Raw genomic sequence first — 19,347 nt, 5'->3', positions numbered from 1 at the left:
AGGGGGGTCAAGGGGGAAGGAAACTCAGCTCAGCCAGGTGTGGTTACTCTTCACAGCAATGATGATAAAAGAGAAGGGAAGAGAGAGCTGTTAACAGGGTTGGAGGTAAGACAGAACCTAGATCAGATGTCAGTTTCTCAACATCAGGTGTTCCAACGTGAAGAAACTTCTTTTATTTCATCATACCACTGAAAGATATGGTGGGAATTTGTTCTAGGCCCCCGGTGTTCGTAAGGAATGTCTGTGTGCATCTGAATTGGGAAATACCTAGTTTTAATCTTGAACTGAATATTGCACTGAGGACACAGCCCTATTTTTAAGCCACTCTGCCATCTGCAAGATGCTTCCGTGTAATGTGTTGGATTGTCACGGTGACCCTGAAAGCAGATACTGAGACCCTGTTTTATGGATGTGGAAATAGTTCCAGCAGTCTAAGTGGCAGAGAAGGGAATAAAGCAAGCTTCTTTTCTTCCTTGGTGATTAACACCCACCACCCGGCAGTGTCTTCTGCAGTTGGTGTGGGTTTCAGTTCTTTTCCTCTGCTAATCCTGCCTAACACCACCCACCCCAACACACACAACCATGTGTACAGACCACCTGATTTTCCCAGGCAGACTTTTCTGGAGCCCAAGAATGAGCTGGAAGCTCCCAGCCTGGGAGAGCAGCTTTGGGGTGAAGATGAAATGACTTGTCCACCCTTGTCCTTTTTCTCTGTCCTGTCTTCTGTTTGTATCCCACCCATGTTTGTTCTGATGCAAGGCAGAGCAGTGCTTCCGTAGGAGTTGGGAGTCATGGGACCATGCCAGGGTGGGAGGGCCGTATACATTAGTCGTGCAAGCAGCACTGCCCGCAAACACCATCAGAGCCCTGCAGACTTCTGGAGGTCTACTTGCTGGCATGCACACAGCCTGTTTCTCAGCCAAACTGTGAAAGGAACCCAAGTGTCTCTTGAGCTGCCAAAGACTAGATGGTTCTCTGGTGTTCAGCTCAATCAGGATCCTGCAAGATCCACTGGGACCTCCTGGGAGCCTGAAGAGACCTCAGGTTTGAGTTCCTTTTTAGCAAAGTGTACAGCTGAGAAATGCATCTCTGTATTTAATCTCAGTAGATATTTATCTCAGTAGATAAATGGGCTCAGCAGTGTTTAAAAACAGATAGGATTATGATCTTTCCAGGGCTCCTGAACTGTAAAGACTTTGGGCAAACTGGTTAACACAAGGCTGCTATGATGTCCAGCTCTGGGGCACCAGACTCACAGGTGGCAATGTGAACAGCATCCCCAGTTGTGCACTGGGGCAGCCCTCTTTCCCTCTGTGGGCTTCTGTCTCTCATCAGAAGAGGGGTGCAGTCCTGTTTGGTGCCCTGAACTATTAAACTATTAAATCCTGGCTGAGTAGACCAGATGCCTCCATTCCTTCCCAGCCCCTTTCCTTTGTTCTTCCCAGAAATAAGAGTTGGGGGTACTCTGAGGATGAGAATCCTCTCAGAAGGCACCTGAATCATTTGGGATTCTTGGCTGGAAGCAAGAGATACCAATCAGCGTGGGGTGAGCAGAAAGCCATTTATGGGAAGTCTAGAGGATGCAGCTGAGAAAGTGGGTGGGAAAGAGGGGAGACGGCTATGCAGCTGGACACCAGCCCAGGATCTGCCTACACTGCTGCTGCCGGGCCCCAGGATTTGCTGTACATAATCCTTCAGCTGGTTCTACCACTTTTAATGACTTCCTCAAGAGTCCAAACCCAGAGTGACCAAAAGGAGGGGGTGGGCAGGCATGAGAGGAGCATCTAATTGGACAAGTCTGGCTCACACACCTACCCCATTTGCAGCCAGGGGCTGGGGAGAGAGAGTATTTGGTCTCTTTGGTTGCTGCAGTGGGGAATTAGGCCCTGCCTTCTACCAAGTGGAAGAGAGCGTTCAGGTGTCTGGTGGTGAGAAAGATGACAATTGTCCACTATTGCATCCTTAGATGTTCTTTTCCAGCCTCAACAGGTTTCAGGCACCTCAGAAGTACTGTGCCAAACCCCAACAATTTATTTTCCATTGATTTCATGCAACTGGGAAGCAGAAATGGGCTCAGAACAGAACCCAAAGGGCTCTCCTCCTTCTAGAGCCAGAATCATTGTTTTCCTTCGAGCTGGGAGCATCACCAGGAAAGCAAGTGCCTCCGCCTTGCTGAGAGACCCAGACCGGGGACCAGGAGCTCTGGTATCAAGTACCTTCCCTTCTAGCCAGACCTTGGGAAGGTCACTCTTGCTCTTTCAGCTTTGGCTTTCATATCTATAGAAGTAGTGTTTGAAGCGATAAGTGTGAACACGCTGAAGTACATTACCACCGTGAAGTCTTCTCATTGGAGTGAACTACAGCCAGGACTCAGGACTGCTCCAGCATGAGCAGAGTACCCAGGAGCCCTGCCTGTCATACATGAGTTGACCCATGGTTCTGACTGTTGCCTTAGTCTCAGTGAACAGGAATGAAGATTATTCCTAGGGATGCTATAATCAGAGCCCCAGCCACAGAGGCTTGGAGGACATCTGGTGCCCAATCCCCAGCTCTGCCATTAACTCTGACCATATCACTTCACCTTGCTGGGCCTCAGTTCCTTCAGCTCCACTATAAGGACAAGGGATCCTAGCATTTGATGGGTGTGGTACCATAGTTATCCAAGTCAGTCCATAGAGGGTGTGGAGCATATGATTTAAGAACCATACACTTTATCTTTGGGATGCGTTAATTTGGTGGGGTTCCCCGGGTGGTTCAGTCCATTAAGCGAACGACTTCGGCTCAGGTCATGATCTCACAGTTTGTGCATTTGGGCCCTACCTCAGGGTGTGCGCTGACAGCTCAGAACCTGGAATCTGCTTCAGATTCTGTGTCTCCCTCTCTCTGCCCCTCCCCTGCTTGTGCTCTCCTCAAAAATAAATAAACATTAAAAATTAAAATGATTTGGTAAAGGAGGTGGGAGCAGAAGTATCAGATTTTCTTTAGTAACACTTTTAAGTAGTCTCAAAAAAAAAAAAAAAAGAATTCTCCGATTAGCTCCTCCCAGTGGGATGGGTGCAGGCTGGTGGGTGGAAGGATGACCCCTCAGGAGCTGCAAAGCTGGTTGGGAGGGCCATGGGTGTGAGGAGGGGAGGCCAGGTAGAGAGAAAAACCTGGCTTTGGATGAATGGCCAAGCATATATTTGCAAGCCAACCACCAAGACTGGATTTTGGTCTAAATACAAGAGAAAAACATACCTCCTGGTTTTACATCCAGGATTTATTTTTTCCTTTAAACTCCTCCCAAAGTTTAGCCAATGATTCTCAAGCTTTCATGCACGTAAGCAGCACCCAGGGAGCTCGTTACAATGCAGATGTTCAGACTATAGCTATAGAAGTTTAGATTCAGAAGGTGTTGGATGGTCCCAGGAATCTGCATTGTTAAACAGCTGGTCTTGGACCAGACTACTTTTTGGATAACAAACATTTGGGCTTGCAGCATACCAGGAAATGCTGACAAGTGACACGGTTAGGAGGTGTGTCCCTCTGTGAATTTGGTCAAGCCTGATCTCCTCTCAGGTTTTCCTGTAAATTTAGAGTTGAACCAGGTGAACTCTATAGCCCTTTGGGTTTTATGTCTGAGGTAGTTCAGTGAAATCTCCCAGCCTAGTCAGCTTCTCTCTCTGCACAAGGAATACACAAATGTCCGAAAGGGCAAGCCCTGAAGAAGGCTGCCTTACCTTGAATACCTTGAAGGTGAGTGGAAATTTCTCATCTTTTGCCTTTAAATTTTGCAGCATGATGTTGAAGGACATGACGACATTGTTGTCTTCCATACTCTCTGGCACAGAGAAGATGAACTGCGTGTCCCTCAGAAGTTCTTCTGCATGAGAAAGAGCAGTCACTGGAGCTCAGTTCAGCTCCTATGACTCCCAGATGGGGCCATGTTCGTTCAGAAAGCTCTGGTGGGTTGTATTGGACACTCTGGATTTGGAGACTAAGGGGCAGGCCCCAGACCCCATGACTACTACTTATAGCACAAGCTTCTTTGTTTTGTGAGACTCTGTCTCTTCCTCTTAAAAACAAGAAGGGGAAGAATATTCCCCACTGGGTGAAAATGTTTCTTAAAGTTGGGGGCTATTTTTAATCATAAGTGGAATTTCAGAATCCTCAGGTATGTATGAGCTTACACACTGGCGATAACCATCAGAGCCTGGAAATGATGTCAATCCCCAAGCACCAGGGGAGACAGAGGAAAACAGGCAGAGAGATGGTAATTCATAGCACTCCACTACCCAAGCATGCTCCTCGGAGCCAGGGCAGGAGACAGAAGGAAGGTGAGGACTGTTAGATTCAGATACACGAAAGAATGAAGATAAGTCAAGATAGAGCTGAAATCAATACACATCCGCAGGTTCGGGTCACAACTGGGAAGCTCTGAGAGGGGAATGCGGAGACACAGAGGCTTCCTGTGAGGGCTAGACTACATAATGCATTCAAGTGTACTTAGCAGCGCAGGGCAGGTGCTCACGCACTGGCTCCCTTCTCTCTTTCCCTTGCAAAGAATCACTAAGAACAGCCCCAAGGTACCATTTTGGTTAGTTCATTGATATGCACTATATCCAGGGAAGGGGACTTTGGCCCCACAGTCAGACAGATGTGGCTCTGGAAGGTGAATCAGTAAATTTGCTACCCAAGTATGACTCAGGAGTTTCTTAGAGTCCATCCATGACCACCAGAGTGTGAAGATCCTTGAGGTTGAAAACAGGGGCACCCTGGGGTCATTCAAGCAAACCATTCTCAACAGGCAGGTGCTGGGGAAAGGGAATGCTCATGTCTAGGTGCAAACACACCCACATTCACACTCACACATACGCGAACTTGTTTGTGTAGCTTCTCCTATGGACGATGTGTACGCACGCTCAGGTTCACGTTCATAGGGAGCTATTTCACTCATCTGTGTCACAAATGGGAAGCAGGAGGTGCAGCGAGAATTTGTGACCCTCCCAAGGTCATACTTAAGATTTACCTCAGGGGAGCCCAAAGACAGGTTCAGAGGTGCCCACCTCTGAGATCTCAGTATGCTGTTACAGGATGTACCAACCAGCATGGGACAGGAATATTCTCCCTTATGTCTGGATGGGGCAAGGTGATGGTTTAAACCAGGCCCCGACTTTTGTCCAGTGTTGTTTCCACAGCTCCCCACCACTGAAGAGCGGTCAGCCTGTCTTTCTGGGAGGTGGGTGGAAGTCAGTAGGACAGTGGGAGAGCATGACAGGGCAGGGGAGGCACACTTGAGATTCTCCCACCCAGCCCACCCAGCAACTGTTTCCCTTGGAGAAACACAGCTGTCCCTTTAGGCTGACAGATTCCTCTCCTTTTAAGTTCAGGCTGATGGTCCAGAATCAAAAGCCACTGAGACTTGAAGCCAGGACTGGGCTAGGGCTGGAAGCTTCCATCTGGCAGAATCATCACCAATGTCATCACTACCTGTGGTGTTTCCTGGAACTGCATGGTTCTTAAACATCATTTGGGACCATCTTTCAGGAGGCATGTTTCCATGGTTTAGACTGACTGGAAATTGGTTACATACGTATAGGCAGGAAAAGTTGTCTTGGAAATCTTGACATGACATCCTGTTATAAACAGATACACATCATTTCACTGGTTTTGTCCCTAGGGTGGGGGTTCCCATCTCCCCACTGTACCTTTGTCAATTCTAGTCTCCATGGACTTACCACTGTCCTACCCCAAGACAAGGGCCTCATTCTGGCTCATTCACTATCAAGTACCTTTCTGTTCCCTCCAGGGGTTGAGAGAATAGGACAGAATAAAATTTCTGGGTTCTGCATGTCTCTCTCATGGCCAGAAGGATGGCTCTTGTCTCTCTCCGCTCTGGGTCCTATACACTGTTAAGAAACGCCTTTCCCTTGGTTCCTTTGCCAAATTCCTTGCTGAATCAGAATAAAATGGGCTCAATACCTAAAACCCCATCTTGTACTGTGATTACAGTGGAGATATTGGAAATATTTTTCCTTTCTAATTGACATTTGTCTCTCTGCTTCTTAATAACTTAGACCCAGTCTCCTCTTCACACATGCTAAATTTTATTTAAATATGTTATTAAGTAAACCACAAACCTCTCAGGAAAATGTCCGTATTATCCTTTAAGATGTGAACACATGGCAGAGAATGGGTTTTTAAAACTCTAGTCCTGCATAGCTGCTGGGCGAGGATATGGATGTCTCACTCAGAACTCTAGAGTCAGGGCTGGGAGATTAATACTGAATTGCTCTTTTGGAAGACTCTGGAACCCCAGGGTGAGACTGTAGGTCCTAATGGGATGGCGTAGAAGATACAGGCATGATAACCAGGCATCCTGGTTTTCAGGAAACTGTTGATTTCAAAGGTTTGGTGTCAGTATTCCCTTTTGCCATTCACATTTCCTGGAAGTTCTGATATTTCAGACTGAAATACCTTTCACGCAAAGAGAAAGCACACAAATAATTTCCCATCCAAACCTTTCATGTCTTGGTGGAAAAAACAGTCTCCTTCTACATAGATCTCTACAAAGCTAATCTCTAGTCTCACAAAAGTGTAGGGAAAGGGGGAGGGATTGAGGGTGTGGGCAATAAAGTTTTAAAATGTAACTTTAAAAAAAAATACCAAAACTCGCCATCGTCCTTATTCTCATACAGCAGTCTTCTCCATTGGTGGTGGGTTTCCTGCCATTCTGGCGACCTGGGCACACAGAGACAGACCACAGGGTGAGATCTCCCAAAGCGTTTCACCTCAGCAAAACATGCCCCAGCAGAAGCCCTGTCCCTCATTCATTCTGGGGGTGCAGGTGGAGGGGGTCATTCTACCTAGTGACAGGATTTGGTCATTCTCTGTAGGCTGGTGGCTCCCAAATTGTCCCCAGCATGATCCTCTTTCCTGAGCATTAGATGGATACATGCTAGGGGCCATGCCACATCTCCACCAGAGCCCATAGTGGTCTGGAAACCAACTTACCCCAAACCGCACCAGTCCTCTGTCTCCTCCCATTGCTCAAGTGAAAACTCAAGAAGCCACTCCCTCGTGCCCCCTGACATCCAAACAATCACCAGATAGCAATGATGTAGGATTCCACCTCTGAAATCCACTTACTTCCCTCCTTCCTGCTGCCCTCCTAGTTCAGGAAGCCTCATCTCCTTCTTGGACTTCCCATCTCCCTCTCCATTCTGCCATCAAAAAGAATCTTTCTAGAAGAGAAATCAGATTCTGCCATCTCCCTGCTTAAAATACCTTTTCTTCTCAGGATGAAGTTAAAACTCCCACATCAGAACCTTGGCCTCTGCCTACCTCTCCAGCCCTACCTGAGCGGCTCCCTACTTCCCCACACACCCCACACTTGAATTCTACCCTTAGATCACAATTGTCCTCATCTCCTTAGTAATACCTGTCCTGCCCCCACCCTGGCCTTTGCCATGAGGCTCCCTCTACCCAGGAGACTCTTCCTCCTTTCAGTCCTTTAACTCAATGTTATTCCTCTTTCCTCCTAAAAGGTACCTCTGCTGGGAAACCTTGACTGTTCCCCTGTGGTGTCCCCACTTCACCTTCAGAGTCAGTGTCCCTCCTTGGGACACACACGATACCCTGTACCATTCCTGTCTCAGGACTTAGTGCTCTATGCTTCTAGTGCTTGTGGATTTCTCGCTGTCCCTCACTAGACTCCGAGTTCCAGGAGCTCAATGAGCATCTCTCACCATTACCTGATCACAGGGGCTGGCACAGGCCTTGGCAAACAGGCATGCAGCAGTTCTCTGCTTGCTTAATTTATAAAGTTGTCCAGTTCATCGGGATCATGTTTTCCAGAAGCTAGTCCTAGGGTCTGTGAAGGAGGAGGCCCTGACAGGCAGAAGGGAGCAGCTGTCGCTCCCTCAGCCCCCTCCTAGTGGGAGAGACATGCGCATAAGCAACAGGCCCCAGAGGCACAAACATGCAATGAATTTATCTCTAGGAGTGGCTTGTACCGAGGGCCTGGGTCAGCTCTGTGCTGGAAAAGCAAGGCAGGGACCACCACTCAGACTTCGGGCTTTCAGGCCGAGCCAGTCAGATGTGTTATTGTAAAATGGCAATTTTATAATTAAGTGATAATTTCATTTTCTGCAGTGTGTAAGGAAAAATAAATGTAGTGTAAATCAATATGCTATCGATTCACGCAAGTTTGCCTTTAAGTGTGTGCGTCTGAAATTTCAATTATGGCGGAGATTGGACCATCCGGCTCCATCTATCCATTTTCACTCCTTAAAAAGTAGGGGGGAAATCGACCACCTGCATGGAGACTTGGCCCCGTTTCTGGTGGGAGATGGTGAGCCTAAACGCAGCCGGTGTGTGATCCTTCAGAGTTAGTGTGGCCAGGTGTGCTCCCGTTCCCTGCTCTGTACACGACTCCCCTGTCGAAGGGCCTTCACAAATCCTACGCCCGTAGGGTGTAAATCCAAATTTATGAGGTGACATTGGGCTCTCTGGCCCCAGCCCCCAGCATTTCTTTTCCAGGTTCTGCTGCTGCAGGCCAGTTTGCTCGCCCCAAAGAACACACTGTAAGTGATCCCAGCTCAGCACAAGCTCTATACTTCCCCCCAACTTCCTGGTGACCTCTTCCCAGGTGAGTCATGCTTTTTTTTTTTTTTTCTGCTTGAGTTCAAGTTCGACTCTGTGAAGCTTGCTCTGAACATACCAACCCAAGGGAAGCTTCTCTTCCCTAATCTCTGGTGCCCCTTGCTGCCTTCACTGCTCATGAGATATTTAGCACAGGGGATGTGGGCAAATTATCAACTCAGTTAAATCTGTTGCCTCTTCTCCTATGCAAGGCACATGTGTCATTGACGTGTGCCCTTCCTTCACTCCAACCCCAACAGCCAACCTGGAATCAGGGATTCTGCCAGTCACAACACCCCTGGGCCATATTGGCAACTTGGGGTAATGACTGAGAAGAACTGGCAAAGGCCAGAGTTTAAGATTTACCCTGGGGGAGGAGGGAGGCTACCCCAGGGAAAGAGGAATGAATAAAGGCAAGATAAAAGGAGAAAGGGGAACAGAGAGTAAAAACACAACGCTCTCCAGTGGTTCCTGCTGTTGCAAGTTCATCCCCCTTCTGCTGAGGGGATTCAGCAGCCCTGTTCTCCAGGGGGCATCTGAGACCCACCAGGTTCCTTCTATGAATCCATGTTGCTTATTCCCTCCCTTCCGCCTGCCCCCCCCCCACCCCAATGGACATTGATCTTATGTTTGCCAAGTGCCCACGTGAGCTGGCACATGCCAGCTGTTGGGGCTCAAAGAGGATCAGAGTGGCCCTTGCCACAGACCAGCCTGTGGCGTCATGCCAGGTTCTGGGCAGTCAATAAGCAGGACAGGGACACTGGCCAACTCTGTGTTTGCCTTCCAGAATGCACTTCTCACTGTATTGGTTTTTACTGCTCGTTGGGTCCTGTTCACCTGTTTGTCTGAATGCTTTGCATTTCCCTTCAAGTCTTCCTCTCTTTCCCACCACCTCCCCTCCCCTTGCCCCTTGCTGGCTGCCGGGGGAGCAGGTAACCTGTCACTGAGTGATCTATCACTGGCCATCTCATTCTTAATCAGCAAGGGGGTGGGGACCAGGAATCAGTCTTCTTGGCAACTGAGAAATGCTAGCCTCGCTCCAGGGAACCACTGGCCACAGAGCTAGTCCCCACTGGCCAGCCAGGTCAAGAGAGTAGCTGCCTGCAACATAGCCAACGGGCATCTGACACTTACCTCCATTCACTTCTCTGAGCAAGATTGAGTCCAGACATCAAGTGGGAGTCTAGATCAGTAGGGAGGATGGACAACCCAGGTGGCCAGATCTTTGGTTCAGCTCCCCAACTGCCCCCCAAAATGAAGTCTTTTCCTCATGGTGTCATCAGGATCAGAATCGCATGGGATCCCTTTATGGGATGAGGCTCCTCCTCTCCATCTCTCTCTGCCGATAGAACTTGGCTTCTTTCCTACTCCCTCCCCAACCCTCAAAACAAACAAACAAACAAACAAACAAACAAACCCTCATTCTGGGTATGTGGGTTCACGGCGCTGGACTGTAACCTTCTGGGGGATAGATACTGGGTCTTGTCGTCTGTACATATCCCACAGTACACAGTGCACTTAGTGCAGAGAGCACACACTCGGTGTCTAATAGATGCCTGGTGAATGGCATCATGGGAATATGAGTTGGGCCCACAGCCGCACACCGGTGTGAACCGGACAGGCCTGCAGTGAGATCCACAACAGGGAAGACAGAGGCCACCCTCTGGGGGCGGGGTGTTCTCTGCATCCCAGGTCTTCAGGAAGGGTAGAGACAGGGTTTCAGAAGCCATACCCGTCTGCCCAGTGCCCTCTCCATTCCGTGTTGCCCCAGGGGTTCCACAGGCGGATAAGATCCTCCCAGCTTCCCCGGTACTGAATCTGCAAAGAACAGAAAAAGAGACTCTCAGGGCTCTCCAGCAAAAGTCAGCAGAAAGAGGGGATATGAATGCAGCTGCTTTTTACCTCCAAGGACTAATTTAACTTCTGACCTCATTTGGCTGCAGCCAGAAAAAAAAAAAAGAATTGAAAGGAAAAAAAAAAATCAATGTGTCTCTGCTGCCTGCGTGAGGTGGGAATGAGGGAGGAGGAAACAGCCCCTCTCTCTGCTCAGCACCTCAAAGGGTGGGCACAGCTTCATCATCTTGTATCGGTGCCTCCTGGAATGTGGGCTGAGACGTCAGAGCAGATCAACAGCGTGTGGTGCTACAGAGGGGACAACCTGATGGGTCCCCAGCCTCCTGCAAGTCCCGTCCCCACCGGTCTCTCCATTCGACAGACAGGGCTGTTTCTCTGCCTGCGGCCCACAGGCAGCTGTGCCGGGGTCTCCATGGTGTGGTCCTGAGCGACGATGTGGAGGCGGCAGACCGAGCAGGAGCGGGATGGCCTGGGGGGCAGGAGAGCCCCTCATAGCTCTTCTCAACCTGCACCCTGGCACTGCCCCAGGCCCCCATCACCCGGCCTCTGCCGGCACCTCGATGGGCTGAACTTCTTTTCCTTCCCCAGGCACCTCATGGTCACCAGCTCCCAGATACGGAGGCCAGCACACGTGCTTCTTCGGGCCACGGAGGCCAGAGGGCAGGATCGTTGACAAGTTACAACGGAACAGTCGCAACCCTTTGAACCTACATTCCCAGATACAGAAGCCTTTGGCCTGGTGGGGGGAATTAAAGCATGGTGCTGTTGTAGGCATGACACTGATCTGTGCTAAGGTCGTCTGTGGAGGCCAAGGCCTGCAGGGGTGAGAGAAGGGCCTCACTTGCTCAGTGGTTCCAGGTCAGAGGCGGTGGACAAAGCCAGAGTGCAGGGTCACCATATGGAAAAGAAAGCCACGTGTGAAGCCGGGCTGGGAGCCAGGTGCCGGCTGAGAGCATTACATCCTTCACCCCTCACCCCCACCCCCCGCGGTGGATGTTTATAGAACCCTCATCTTGCACAGGAAGAAACGGAACACCAGAGAGGTTAAGCAAATTTCCCCAGGCCACAGAGTAAGTGGCAGAAGAATTCTCACTCCAGCCACTGTCAGTCTCCTAAGCCCAGGCTCCTGATTTGGAGATGGGAACAGATAACGGCTTCAGCAATCCAGGGCCAGCTCACTCTCTGGTGGGGCCACAACCCTGACCTCTCATCTCACCCCTGGGTCACCTGGCCATGGCCCATGTCATCACCAACAGGGCAGTGCCATGAAGGAGCAACGCAGTGAGACAAGGGCCAAAGAACTTGGCTTGGAGAAGGTTCTTTTCCATCCACTTCTATCTGGCTGGCGCCGTAGGGGAAGGTGCTTTGGCTTTTAATGCCACATGGGAGAGGAGAGGCTCCTGGCACATGCTCGGGTTTCCCACCCCTCTCTGTCCCACCCCTAGGCACTCCAGGCTTTGCACACACAGTCGATTTATTAACTGGCAGTGCCTGATGGAGCAAGGGCATGAAAAATGGTTGCCCGGTGGCCCAGAAAGCTTAATGAGCCACCCTCAGTGCCTAACATAGTCTCGGGCTCAGTTGGGCACAGGGGAGACGAACGGCCAGTGAGTGGAAGGAGCCGTAAGCAGGGCTAAATGAGGCATGCAGATAAACACTCACCCCCTTGCCCAGGGGAGGCAGCGCAGAGCTAGGTGCATAATAAAATATGCCAATCTCATTTATCTTCCTGTGTCCTGCCCGGAGGAGGATGAGCAGATTAAAAAACACACTGCATTTATGGGCTGGTTTAATCTTAGCACTCGTGGTCAGTTGTCACCTCCTCTTTCTGGAGGAGAAATCTTTAACCAAGTCAAGTTCCTGGGCTTTGGCAGGGAGGCTCGGGAGTCACACCCAAGGCCAAGGTCACGACTACCTCTGAGAATGAGCACTTGTTTCACTCTCCTGGCTACTTACTATACCCCTGGCCCTGGTCAGTTCCCTCAGAAAGGGTATCCCTGGGTGAGAGGTGACCCTCGTTATCTAGTGTAGGATAATATTGCCTCATGTGTATTCTATTAAATGCTAGTTCTGCAAGCTGTTAATAATTCTTCTGAGAAGTGGTTTCATGATTAATGGTAGATTAAGACCAAGCTGTCCCTGTATTGTCAGTACTGGCCTTCTTAGAGCCTTTAACATGCTAATATCCACTGTGAATCTCCAAGAAGGGGATATAGTGAGCAGCATTTCCCAAGGGTATTTGGAAAACTGCTTTCACAGAGGATCTCACCAGGCTGGACTCCTTACAGCACATGCTAGGAGGTGTTAGCAGACCCTGAGTGGCAGGAGGGGTGGGAGGGGCAGGGGGGATAGACCATCCAGGACAAACAGTTTGATGGCCAACACTAAAGGGGAGGTGTCCTGTTTAGACCACTCACTGTGTTGTAAGAACAACTCCTAGTGTGTGCTGTGGGAGAGCCAACATTCAGGCTATGAACAGAACCATCAGGAGCCCAAACCCTGATTCCCGTATTCACCTGTATGGGCTTAGCCCTAGGTGTTCACATGGTCACTCTATAACCTGGCAGTCACTTTTATCCCATGCCCAGCTCTGCGGGGACACACATTCCACGGCCATCTGGACCTCTTAATTCACAAGTCCCTTCTCCCCCGTGTTCAGAGGAGAAACAAAGACTGTCTCCATGTATAAATGGCCTTTTCCAGGAGTGGCAGAGACAGCACGCAGGTACCATGGCTCCTTCATTCCATGCCCAGCACCGATATCATTCTTCAATCACAGCTTTTCCACTAAATCTGGAAGCAGTGCCACAGTCTTGTTCACACATAATCCAAGCAGCACTGCCAGTGGATCCAGGTTGGCACACGAGAAAACCGATTTGCTACCCGTAGCCTAGACTTTCCACACCTGGGACAGGGAGTCGTGGGAAGCAGAGTGTCTATATGGCCTGGAGTGACGATGGTACTGGCCGTCCCCACTGAGAATTCTGAGACGGCCTTGGGAGAATTCAGGGGAGGAGAGTCTGGGGCTGCTGCGTCTAGGATCTCTTCTGGCCAGGGTTAATCAGGACATCCTCATCTTTGTTTGTGGGAAGAAATGTATTTTGAGCTCCTTGTATACATTCTATGATGGAGGCGGAGGTTCAGTGACATCATCTTCAGAGGCCAAAGACAGATGCATTCATTCAGTCATGCAAGTGTACTCATCCATTAATCCAATGAGCATTTATTAGGTACCTACTGTCTCCCAGGTGCTGTGCAGAAGAAGCATTTTGTGATGGATCTCCTTAAGGAGAAGAGCGTAAGGCAGAAGATACCATCTTTGTTTTGTGGAACACTTGCCAAAACACAAAACGATGAATCAACTGACCTTAGGTCCCTGGACAGGAGGTGGACGGATACAGGGAGAAGGAAGGCAAATGTAAGAAAGCATGCCAGAAATAGAACCCGACACCATACGTTTTATGGCTCATAAATACCTGTGAAAAATGTACCCTGGAGCTTGGAACACTGTCTCTTAGGGCCCAGAGGACATCATCAGACCCCATGAGTTGCGGGAAATAGAGAAGACTGGGGAACGTGTGTGGGAAATCACTGTGTGTGGGAAACCACACAGCTGTGTGATAAGCACAGAAGAACTGAGGAGACATGGTGTCTAGGCCCACCCATTTCAAGTAGCTGTGTTAACCCTGACCTTCCCCTCGCAGGCCTCAGCTTCTCAATTATGGATGGAGGAGGCTGGACTTTAGCAGTGTTTTCCAGACCAAATGATACTGCACACAGTAATCACATATACTTTCGTCCACCTAAAGTCAGTTTCTGCATCAATGGGAAGAACTGTCCTCCTCCTCTGCCTCCCCCTTTTCCATGGGAATAAAGTCTAGCTGGGCATATGGTGGCCTAGCTAGAGAGTATGTTTCCCAGACTCCCTTGGGCCTCAGTGTGGCACTTGGTTGATTTCAGACTAATGGGATCTGAGAGGAAATGGGGTGTGTGTGTGTGTGTGTGTGTGTGTGTGTGTGTGTGTGTGTGTTCTGTGATGCGTGCTTCTCTATGGATGTATAACTGTCCCCTGGTCTCTTCCCTGGCTGGGAGAGGAGGGACTTGGAGCAGCTGCCCTGGGCTCACGGGTAGAGGCCCCATGTTGCAGATGACAGAGCCACCTGTCAGCTCTGGGTTTGCCCGCTTACCTCAGAGAGAAATGAACCTTGTTTGAGCCCCTGTATTTTGGAGTGTCTTTGTGGTAGCAGTTTAGTCGACACATAACAAATAAAACCCTTTCAGAGCAAAACTTGCCCCAGGCAATCGGGTGGCTCATTCTGTTTTCTTTTGGGGCTAATCCCACAGTCTAGCTAGACACTCAGCCTGCCTGAGATCAGGTCAAGAATGGCAAGATCGTTAGTAGGCATCTGGGGATAAAGATGCTGGGCACCAGAGTTTCTGGATGAATAGAAGGAATATTCGAGGCCGTCCACATTGAGCTTGCTGAAGGCATGTGATGCTGACCCCTGCTTAGAGGAGCAAGAAAACAGGGCTCAACCCCCGGAAGCCTTACCCGCTCGGCTCCGGTCACTGTGTAGGCATGCTGACTCACCAGGCCGTCTTCCATTCTCCTGGCCTCACCTGTTGGCTTTAAAGGACGAAAGCAGACCAAGCATTAAGCATTCACAGGCTCTTCAGAAAAATAGAAAAGCACAATTCAATCAGCAGCTAAGCTGTGGTGGGATGAAAAGCATCCCACTGACTCACACTGGAACGGCATATGTTCTTGGAACTCTTTTCTAGAGAGGCAGAGTTTGAAGGCTGCTGGGTGGTTGAGGCCCCAAGCATTTCGTACCTCAGGGGACTGCCCCATTACTGACAGAACCCCACTGAGTCCCGAGGCTGACCTGGACTGTGTGCTCCTCCAGTCACTGGTCACCAATGACACACAGCACAAAACACGTCAGTGGGGCATTCTGGGGGAGTCGGGAATACCCACCACCCCCGTGCCATGAGTAACTAACTGGAGTGCAAAATGCATGTTAGTTTTCAGGTGGCATTTCAGATTGGGGGTGTGTGACTCAAAGCTCACGTGTTTACAGGGTGAAGGAAACATCCTCACGGATAGGGGGCTGGCTGTCTCAGAATAGACTCCGAAATAATTTGGAGGATCACCCAAGCTTTTCAAAATGGGACACACTGACCTTGGGATGCTGTCTTTGGAGCCGGTGAGAATCAAAGAGTGGCCCAGTCACTCCAGACCCCACTGCTCACATGAAAGCACTAGGTAAAGGCTTTGGAGTCAGGCAGCAGCATCTGAACCCTGATCAGCCACTTGCTGGCTGTGTGATGGTGAGTGTTTTACTTGGCTTCTCTGAGCCCATTTTCCTCTTCTGTAAGTGAATTCTGCAACCCCTCTCCCAGAGGGAGGGCTGCTGTGAGGATTCAATCAGGCGGCCTCAGTGAAGGATGGTCTCCATGCTCTGTGACGTCTGCTTGGCCATGCCCCGGACTACCTGAATGGGTTGGTGGCTGGACATTCCTGGGCGAGGAAGGGCTCCACCCAGTGTCGGGAGTCTACTCACCGAGGCCGGGGTGCCGCAGGTCACCAGGGAGCCTGCCTTGGCTGCTGTCTTCAGCATCATCACCAGGTCAGAAGGAAAGGAGTGCAGGTCGATGCTGGTGACCACCCCTCCTGTGAGGTCCACCAGGGCATCAGGAAGGAAGCCGTAGTGCAGGTTGAGATAGGACCCACGAAACCTGGGAGGGGGAAAGTCACAACCGCCCCTGTGGCGACTTTGATGAGATGTGCCAGGCAGGGAGGTTGCCCACCTGACATCCGCATATTGCCCAGAGAAGGAATGCCTGATCTGCACCTGCACTAGGGCCACCTGCCTTCCATTCACTACGATGGCGTTTCCAGCAAAGCGCCACTGTCCTTCCCCTGCTCAGCTGGGGCTGGGCGGCCTCACAAACAGCAGTATTGTGCAGAGGTCAGAAGTGCAGGTGCTGGAGCCACAGGGCAGGGGCTGAATCCCAACCTCTCCTTATATTTAACCGCTTAACCTTGGACAAGTTATTTAACCTGGCACGTGGCAAGCCCTCAATAAACACTGGATATTCTGGTGATGAATGTCCACTGTTTCCTGTTCAGTTTAATGATAGTGGTAAGTATTCATGTGAGGGATACTGTGCTAGGCACAGGCTGTTCAAAGATGGGCAACCCCCTGTCCCTGCCCTCCAAGAGCTCAGCCAATGACCCTGATGCCTGCTGTGGCCACATGCAGCCTCTGTTCTCATGTAGTGTGAAGCATGGTCCAGAATTCCTACTCTCAGGACTAACCCACTCATCCCAGGATCATCAGGGATGTTAGTCAACTTGACTGAAGGTAACACAGGTGAGGACAAGTCCTACACAACATGACTTCAAAGCAAGCCACCTGGAACCCTCGTACATGTTCTGTAAAGCACTTCTTCCCACTCTTGTGTGGGGTTTCTGCCCCTGCCCAGGGTTATCACCTCATTTCACTTCCTCCCCATTATCCCCCAAACCTGAGTAGCCCCAGTCACTCACTAGAGAGGCCGACAGATTCCAAATTCAAGAGCCAAACCACTCGGGTTCAACTCCTGGCTTCCCCTCCCATGAGCTCTCAATCCTGGGCAGGAAGCTGAGACTTTCTAAGGCTCCCCTTGCTCAGTTGGGGAGTGGGCATGTAACAGTCCCTGCCTCGATGGGCTGCTGTGCCCCTTCTGCCAGTTCTTGCATGGATGACATGCAGAAAGTATCTGGCTTGCAGAGTGCATGCTTGTTACATCACTATCAGGCACAGCAAGGCCACCCTCGCTCAGCAAGGCCACCCTCACTCTGCTTCTACCTCCACAACTGTTACTTCTTTGCAACAGCCCTCTGCCATGGGGACATTTTCCTTAGAATGTCTACTTTCTGCCCTTGGGGTTCCGTTTGCTATGAGAGTGAGTGGATCATCTTGGAACAGAGAAGAAATGCCTGAGGGCCCAGGGAGAGCTCGGGGAGGAGCACACCTCTGAGTTTATCCAGGTAAGGACAGTGGGATGGGCATTCCAGGGAGGAAGAATCCCCGAGCCAAAAAAGCATGGTGGAAGGGAGCCAGCGATGGTGCTCCTGGAAGAGAGGCTAGATGGACCACTGAAGCAGGCCAGACAAGGGCAGAATTGTTTTGAGAACTCAAGTTCCTGTCAATGGGGTCAACCGAAAAGGCTCCCAGGGAACCCTAAAATACAGGCAATGCAAACCCACAAAGGACATGGAGCTGAGGCCAGGCAGGGAGTGGGGAGAAGACCCTGCCTTCTGGTCTCAGAGCTGCCCAGTGGGAGACTTCCTCACCACTGCCCCTGTCACTCAGCCTTCTCACCAGAGACCTTCTCTTCTGTCCCTGGAGGGATAAGCCAAGGCCAAGACCCTCACAAGCTGATGGCAATGTGGGGAATCTCTGACCATGGCTTTCTTTCTTGTCCTGTGAATCAGGGAAGGGGTCTGGGTCTGAGATCTTCCCTGCTGCCCCTCCAGGGGGCCTTCAGCCTTCCCTTCCTGGTCCTTCACTTGGAAACAGTAAGGTTGACTGGGTAGGCTTGTGGGGTCCTCCAGACCCTCTTATCTCACTATATCTCCACCTCTGCCACTGGGCGTCACTCAGAATTCACGTAAGTTCGCTTCAGCAAATACATGTCAAGTAGCCAGTCAAAACAGGACAACGTCCCAGGCACAAATGCCACGGAGGGCTTAAAAGAGTCTTTTTATAAAAGAAAGCTCTGGATACACAGAAGGGCCCTTCTACAGAAACTGCCATGTGACAGATTGATCTCAACTTGTTAAAACTGGTTCTTAATCTTATCTTCCTATCTCCCTAGACTCTTATCTCTGGGGTATTTACTTAGTCAAATTCAAAGTCTTATTCAATGACCTTATTCAATTCAAAGTCAAATTCAATGACCATTATCAAAGGGTCATGCCTAGTTGGGGCTGAATGCCTGACTCTTGATTCCCCACATGTATTCTGGCTCTGGGTCCTAGATTAGGAGGGGCTTTGCTGAAGGTACTGGAAGTTCACAAAGATTGGGGTTCTGGAGCCCATTCTAGAACCTACCAGTGTGACCTCCCACACTGCAACAGCCCCATCTAGATGCCCTTAAGAGCCCTCTCTGGCTTTAAACAGGGCTGCATCAGAGCCATTCCAGAAAAGCAGCCCAGGCCCTGTCCTGATACATTGGCCCACTGCTTTGGTGTCTATGGGCCTCCTCTGATACCTTATGCTTACAACAACCTACAGTTGCCACAGAGATACTCAATGCATGGGGAGGCCAGCCGCCCCTCTCTCACTGTCTCTCCACAATGTCCACAAAGCCTGTCTCAGCAGAAGCTGGGTATTTTGACAAGGAGTTATCTCTCTGCTTCACAAACATGAGCTCACGAAGACTGCTGATGCTTCAGAAACATGGCAACTATTCTTAGCCCCCTTTGCTGACAGGAAACAGAAAGGGAAGAAAGATAGAACTGTGTTCACCACACCTGTCATTACACCTTGTCACCTGAGCCCAGGAATTCTGAGAGCGTCTTGTTCTCGTCTCTGTGCTTCAGCTTCATTTGGGGGAAATGTCTATCTGCCCAGCAATGCTAGGAAAGAGGGATGAATTTAGACATCTAAATCAGAACCAGAAAGGGTGCTGAGATGCTGTGACTCTTAATTGCCAAGATTCCATACAGGATGATATGCAGCCTATCAGATCTTGTCCCGCAATCTCCTTTTTTATGACTTCTGGGGACAAAACCTTGCCAACATAGATCTGACTCAACCGATTCGTTTCCAGACTCCCCAGTTGCAAGGAAAGTTGAAAGTTTAGAATGCATGTGTTCAC

At 50.1% G+C, this 19,347-nt stretch overlaps 1 protein-coding gene across 2 annotated transcripts in view; it reads right to left on the bottom strand.

The window, feature by feature from the left end:
- CAPN13 (calpain 13) overlaps positions 1-19,347 on the bottom strand; it is an 80,845-nt gene that overhangs the window by 23,261 nt on the left and 38,237 nt on the right. For both annotated transcript variants that reach the window (XM_027077738.2, XM_053201046.1), the window contains exons 6-11: positions 16,041-16,215; positions 15,029-15,103; positions 10,355-10,440; positions 6,646-6,720; positions 5,470-5,615; positions 3,720-3,862 (exon numbers count right to left, since the gene is read on the bottom strand). In XM_027077738.2, coding sequence (XP_026933539.2) covers positions 3,720-3,862; positions 5,470-5,615; positions 6,646-6,720; positions 10,355-10,440; positions 15,029-15,103; positions 16,041-16,215 — 700 coding nt within the window. The remainder of the gene's footprint in view (positions 1-3,719; positions 3,863-5,469; positions 5,616-6,645; positions 6,721-10,354; positions 10,441-15,028; positions 15,104-16,040; positions 16,216-19,347) is intronic.

The sequence above is a fragment of the Acinonyx jubatus genome, chromosome A3, assembly GCF_027475565.1.
Source record: "Acinonyx jubatus isolate Ajub_Pintada_27869175 chromosome A3, VMU_Ajub_asm_v1.0, whole genome shotgun sequence".
Classification (NCBI taxonomy): Eukaryota; Metazoa; Chordata; class Mammalia; order Carnivora; family Felidae; genus Acinonyx; species Acinonyx jubatus.
This window is presented reverse-complemented; position numbering and strand designations above follow the sequence as displayed.